Raw genomic sequence first — 6,556 nt, forward strand, 5'->3', positions numbered from 1 at the left:
GGACTAGATGACCTCCTGAGGTCCCTTCCAACCCTGATACTCTATGATAGGTACCGGTCTCTGCCAGAGCAGTATGGTTTAGGACACACACCTCTCCTTAGAATTTCCCATGGGCTAGCATTGCCAGCTCCCCAACTATCATGCTGGCTTCTGTGATCTCCACAGTCATTGTTTAGGGAGCCAAGGTACCTAACTCAGGCTTTGTGAATTGCAGTGTTGATCCTGTGACTTTCTAGATGCCTAAAAGTTAGGCACCACAATGCCTAAATCCCTTTCTGGATCTGGGCCATAGCTTCCATAATTTCTTGTCCATGCTGCACCACTTACTGAGGAAGAGAGTCTGGTTCTTGGACTCTCTGAACCTCCACATGGTTCACATATCCTGAGCTCCCAAGTTCACTACACTCACCTACTCTCTCACAATTAAAAAACAAACAAACAAAAACCTCCCCAAAACTCCCTTTTCTGAAAATTTTCTGACTGAACCTCTTCATGCATTTTTCAGAATTCTACTTACCACAGGTTTTTTGGAAAAGCTGCTTTCATCAATGATATCTTTAATTATGTCATCTATGTCCTCTTCATCGATGACAGCCTTTGTTGGTATTTTAGCTGATCTGAAAAATGTAGAGGAAAATCCATCATTGTGTAAAATGAGCAGTTAAACTTGTTTCAAGCGTTTCAACCATACCTACCTAGTTTCAAGCAACATTTAAAAAACATTCAGCTATTTCCCCTCTAACATATCTTTAGTATCTAAGGCATGAAATGTTAGTGGCATAAGAGCAGAGGAAAATTAGAGATCAGCTTGAACATTTGCACACACTACTAAATTATCAATGCAATGTTGAGTACATAAGTCTGTCTGCTTATGATTCCTGACTCTTTTCAGACAAATCAAAATACAGTAATTTCTGAAGCACAATTTTAATTTGTGTTTCAAAATTTTGATATACAACACTGCATGATTTTACAGACATGTTTATAGTATAATATATAGCTACATATGGAACCATTAATGACAGCTTTGGTGTGCACTGAATGTCCTTGCTTATATATATATTTGAGACAATCCCTTAATATTCAATGCTAAATTCATACCTTGTGTAAACCAGTTCAACTTGCTGTTGAAGACACGGATCTGTGACTGTTTAAATCATGTCTGAATTTGGCTCTAAATTAACACAAATTAAAAAATACAACTACAAAACTTTGATCCTGCATCGTACACAAGTGCTAAATAATGGCTTTAAAACCTAATTATTGTAATGGGTTGACAAAACCTACAATATGAAAGTTCTTTAAGAGTATACATTGAGATGGAAAAAGCAAAGAATAGTTCAGAGTAGTTATGGTACTGTATTTCAGGAAATATAAAATACAGTAATAAGAATCTAACATTAAACCCACTGAAAATCTGCTTAGATTTGTGAATATTTCTATTTAAGGGCTTAAATGATCAATTACAACATTACAGTTTAGCAATTACAGAAAAATAAGGATCAAATGATCAATTAGAGAAAAGGATTTAATGCATTTTTACATCTCTTATCTCCACCATGGTTGCCTCTAGGTTGGCATTTACCACCCGTGGTTGTCTCTCTCTCTCTCTCTCTCTCTCTGAGAAACAAACACAAACTGACAATCCTTGGTTTAAATGACAATTTGGGAGGTAAGGATGGTGGAGATGAGAGATTAAAAATGCCTATGTTGTTCTGAAGAAACTGAATGAGTTATTTACAGACTCAGTAACATTCAGTCTTGGGTTTTTTTGGAATGATATGAGCGATTTCAACATTCTGCATACTGTACAATAAGCTAGTGTTTAACCACTAAAAGTCAGGTTACATACTCCATGTAGATAATACATACGTTATTGTATTTTACAACAATAGCATAGGGAACTTTTTACATATCTTGCTAATAAATATTGTACTGCTGTAGTTCATATTCATGTTTGCACAGAATGTTTGTTTATTTTACTAATCAAAATTAGGTGACACTGATTTTTGTACAGTTTATGAACTAGATAATTTCCAAGTATGGTATCTTGCTAGTCCACTATTAATAATCAATAAAGTATATCAAATAACATTTGTTTACCACAATGCACTGGCCTTGAGTGACATCCTTAGCTTTTGGTTCAACTTCAACTTCCAAATAAGATACCACTATCTTTACTAGTGGTTAGCATCACACTCCAACTTATGTATTAAGGGAGGGCACCAAAGTACTTGCAAAATCATGGAATGGAGTATTTTTAGTCCTGGTACTTTTAGAGACAAATTGAAGCTTGTCTTTCCTCTTCTGCCCCTGGGGAAGAGGGTTGGGGTGCAGGGGAGGTATGGGCTCTGGGCTGGGAGTGTGGGCTCAGGGGGGGCAGAAATGAGGGGTTCAGGGTGCAGGAGATGCCACTGGGCTAGGGCAGGAGGTTGGGGTGCGTGGGGGGTGAGGACTCCAGTTGGGGGTGCAGGCTCTGGGGTGGGGCCGGGGATGAGGGATTTGGGGTGCAGGAGGCAGCTTCAGGTTGGGGTGCAGGAGAGGGTGAGGGCTCCTGCTGGGGTATGGGCTTTGGGGTGGGGCCAGGGATGAGGGGTTTGGGGTGCGGGCTCCAGGAGGGAGTTTGGGTGCGGGAAGGGGCTCAGGGCTGGGGCGGGGATACGGGCTTCTGGGATGGAGTTTGGGTTGCTGGAGGGGACTCCAGGCTGGGGCAGAGGTGAGGGCTCCTGCTGGGGTATGGGCTTTGGGGTGGGGCCAGGGATGAGGGGTTTGGGGTGTGGGCTCCAGGAGGGAGTTTGGGTGCGGGAAGGGGCTCAGGGCTGGGGCGGGGATACGGGCTTCTGGGATGGAGTTTGGGTTGCTGGAGGGGACTCCAGGCTGGGGCAGAGAGCTGGGGTACGGGATGAGGTGCAGGGTCCCGACAGCACTTACTGCAGCTCCCAGGAAGCGGCCACCAGGTCCCTGCGACCCCTAGGTGCATGGATGGCCAGGGAGGCTCTGGACGCCGCCCTGGCATCTCCCAATGGTTGCGGTTCCCACCCAATGGGAGTTGCGGAGCCGGCTCTTGGGGCGGGGGCTGCGCACGGAGCTTCCCTGGCTGCCCATGAACCTAGAGGCTGCAGGGACCTGACAGGCACTTCCGGGGGCTACACTCAGCCAGGGGAAGCAGGGAGCCTGCCTGAGCCCCTGGCCCCCACTGTGATGTTGACCGGACTTTTAACACCCCGGGAAGGGGAAGGCCCTAGGGGCCGCGGGCACGCGCGGCGCCCCAGAGAGGGGGAGGTCCTAAGGGCCGCGGGCACGCGTGGCGCCCCGGGGAGGGGGAGGTCCTAAGGGCCGCGGGCACGCGCGGCGCCCCGGGGAGGAGGAGGCCCTGGGGGCGCGGGCACGCGCGGCGCCCCGGGGAGGCCATAGGGGCCGCGGGAGGCTGTAGGGGACACACACGACGCCCAAGGCAGGGACGGAGCCCTGGGCCTGGACGGCGGGGCCGGGAGGCCGCACCGGGCACCCCAGAGCGCGGCGCACCCACTCCCGCCGCTAACCTGTCCCTCTCCCCGGCCGCCTCCTCGCCTCCGCCGCGGTCTCGCTTCCCGACCGCCCCCAGCGCCTGTAGGCGGCAGAACTTGGTCTCCACTTCGTCCAACAGCGCGTCCAGATCCTCCGCCATCGCCGGTTGCCAAAGAGCCCGCGGGCACGCGCGCCACGGTGGGAGGGGGGCACGGGCTGGGCGCGCCTCCGCGGAAAGACTTCGAGCGACGGGGGCACGGCTGCCGCCCCTCCTCTGCTCTCCTGCAAACTAATAAAACATCCCCTGACAGCCACCGCGTCATCCACACAAACAGGGAAACCTACAGGGGCCCCCGCTAAAAATTTCCGACGGTTCGTAGTCGGCAGGATTCGAACCTGCGCGGGGAGACCCCAATGGATTTCTAGTCCATCGCCTTAACCACTCGGCCACGACTACTTGTGGCAGTTGAGGCTGGTACAGCACGATAAGAAGCATAGTCAACACCTACCTCAGCGCCTTTTTGCAACGGCTGGACTCCTTCTGGTTCTTGGATCACTTTGCTCCATTGGGACAGGCCTTTAAAAGAACTATATTGTGTATGGTCTGTAATGTAATTGTTATTTATTTCATTGATTTATTTGTTAATCAGTGGTCCCTGCAGGTTCAGCACTATGACTGCCAGATTATTAGCTATGGGCATGACCCACAAAAGCCTGTCTTCGCAGCTAGTCACATTTTTGACCCCCACAAGGCCGCTTGCACCCACAGAGGTTTTTTTTTTGCAGCTGCGCCCATCAAATGTACATTTTTGCCACTTGCAAAGCTGTTTGCACCTACACAGGTATTTTTCTTTTTGCAGCTGCACCTGTCATGCCCATATTTTTACATGCACAAGCCCCATTTGTGCATACAAACGTGGTTTTTTTTCCGTAGGTGCACTTGTCATACTGGATCCAATGCTCTCTAAGGGGAACAGGACCACCAAATCCACCCCCCATCCAAGACAGCCTTAGGAGGTGGCAGTTGTAGGCTTGCCTGGCAGTCTCCTGGCTAGTTCATTGAGGGGAAAATGGTGTATGAGGACTGCAGGTCTCCCTTTCCCTGGAGATGGCCATTGGCTAAAGCATGTGGGGACAAGGAAAGTGGGCCCAGTGAGGTACATTTGGACGTGCAGCAGTGCTGGATCTAGGGTTACCAACTTTCTAATCCCACAAATCCCAACACCCTAGACCCACCCCTTTCCCGAGGCTCCTTCCCCCACTCACTCCATCCCCCCTCCCTCTGTCGCTCGCTCTCCCCCACTCTCACTCACTTTCACTGGGATGGGGAAGGGGGTTGGGGTGCGGGAGGTGGTGAAAGCTCCGGCTGGGGGTGCAGGTTCCAGGGTGGGGCCAGAAATGAGGGGTTCAGGGGGAGGGAGGGGGCTCCAGGCTGGGATGGGGTGAGGGCTGGGGATATGGGCTCTGGGGTGGGGCTGGGGATGAGGGGTTTGGGGTACAGGAGTGGGCTCCAGGCCAGAGCCAAGGGGTTCGGAGTACGGGGGGCGGGCTCAGGGTTGAGGCAGGGGGTTGGAGTGCCCGAGGGGGTGCGGTTCCGGCTGGGGGTGTGGGCTCTGGGGTGGGGCTTGGGATGAGGGACTTGGAGTGCAGGAGGGCTCAGGGCTGGGGCAGGTGTTTGGGGTGCGGGAGAGGGTGCGGGCTCTGGGAGTGGTTTGGGTCCAGGAGGGGGCTCAGGGCTAGGGTTGGGGTGCAGGCGGGGGTGTGCAGTGTGGGGTGCAGCTGGCATGTCCGGCTCCTAGGCCAGCGTTTCTCAAATGAGGCCACTGTGTCCACCAGGGGCTTTTCTTGTGGCCACAACCTCCTGGGCTATGACTGGGGGGAGGGAGCAAAGCAGCAGCCCTTCCCCCTCCCTCTTGCTCTTGGATGCACCGCCTTGGTGTTGATTGCTGGGGCTGCCACCAGCGGTGGGGCCCAGCCCCCCTCTGGAAACACCAGGGGCACAACGCTGTAGGAGCAGGCACCTGGTGAGTTCCCCACCTTCCCAGGGGTGGTGGGGCTCAGGCTTTGGGCTTCAGCCCTGGGGTGGCCGGGAGGCTGGCTCTGGACGTGGGGCTTCAGGCTCCAGTCCTGGGCTCTGGATGCACAGTGGCAGGCCCCAGGCTCCAGCCACGCGGCTTCAGGCTCTGACCCCTCCACTGCCTCCCCCGACCTCCCCATCCAGGGTTTAATTTGTCCCCAGGCTTGCCGGGGCTGAATAAGCCTGCTGTGAATAGTGATACTTGTATGTTTGTTAATATCACTTTTCATAACAGACTCCTGCCACCAGGGATGCAGCCAGTGCCACAGCTCTCTCTACCCTCATGACTGGACAATTACCCACAGGCTACCACGGCTTTGGGGATGGGGAGGCTGCAGTAGCATAGGGATCCAGGGGAGCAGGACAGCAAGAGTGTGATAGCTGCAGAGTTGTGCCGGCTGGGAGAAGAGCAGGCCAAAATGGAAGGCCAGTCAATTCCATTTCATTGACGCCATTAAAGGGGGCCAGAGACCCACACTGAATAATCCTGGGTTTATATGAGGAAAACAGGAGCTCTGTATGGTATGGGAACATGATGAGGGAAGTAATAAAAGAGCACGAGAGGCCTTCCTTCTTGGGGAGTTGCTTTCCCTTCTTCTGGGTGAATCCTTTCTTCTACCAAATAGGATAGAGCTACAGCTACCATCTGTAGCAGCTTAACTGGTATGTGCCTTTTGGTATTTCAGGCTGAGAACGGGTACTTCATTCCACATACTGCTGTTAGTAGGAATCCAAGGTAGAACAACCGGTGGTGGAGGAATCTGAAATGGGCTTTCTGGGAAAGTAGGCAGGGAGAGGACATGTGAAAGGCTCACCCTGAGAATCCCCACTTAGCTTCAACTCAGCTAGGGTCCCAAAACCAACTTGCTGAGTACTGGTATGCTGCCTCACTAGAAATGAAGGATTCCACAAGGAAGAGAAAATTCCATCCTGGGAGAGTCCATCAGTTAGATAACTGGAAGGGTGGGGAGG

The 6,556-nt window shown here is 52.0% G+C and overlaps 1 protein-coding gene and 1 non-coding gene across 2 annotated transcripts in view; both read right to left on the minus strand.

Moving 5' to 3' along the window:
- The window catches only part of CUNH8orf37 (chromosome unknown C8orf37 homolog), a 17,250-nt gene extending 13,488 nt beyond the window's left edge, over positions 1-3,762 (minus strand). Inside the window, exons 1-2 of the mRNA XM_024202215.3 lie at positions 3,543-3,762; positions 518-617 (exon numbers count right to left, since the gene is read on the minus strand). Of these exons, the coding sequence (XP_024057983.2) occupies positions 518-617; positions 3,543-3,667 (225 nt within the window). The 5' untranslated portion in view covers positions 3,668-3,762. The remainder of the gene's footprint in view (positions 1-517; positions 618-3,542) is intronic.
- Positions 3,763-3,882: 120 nt separating this feature from the next.
- TRNAS-AGA lies at positions 3,883-3,964 on the minus strand. Its single transcript has one exon. It is a non-coding gene; the product is annotated as a tRNA-Ser (tRNA).
- Between the last annotated feature and the right edge of the window lie 2,592 nt (positions 3,965-6,556).

This window comes from Terrapene carolina, unplaced genomic scaffold, assembly GCF_002925995.2.
Source record: "Terrapene carolina triunguis isolate 2854851 unplaced genomic scaffold, T_m_triunguis-2.0 Scaffold58, whole genome shotgun sequence".
Classification (NCBI taxonomy): Eukaryota; Metazoa; Chordata; order Testudines; family Emydidae; genus Terrapene; species Terrapene triunguis.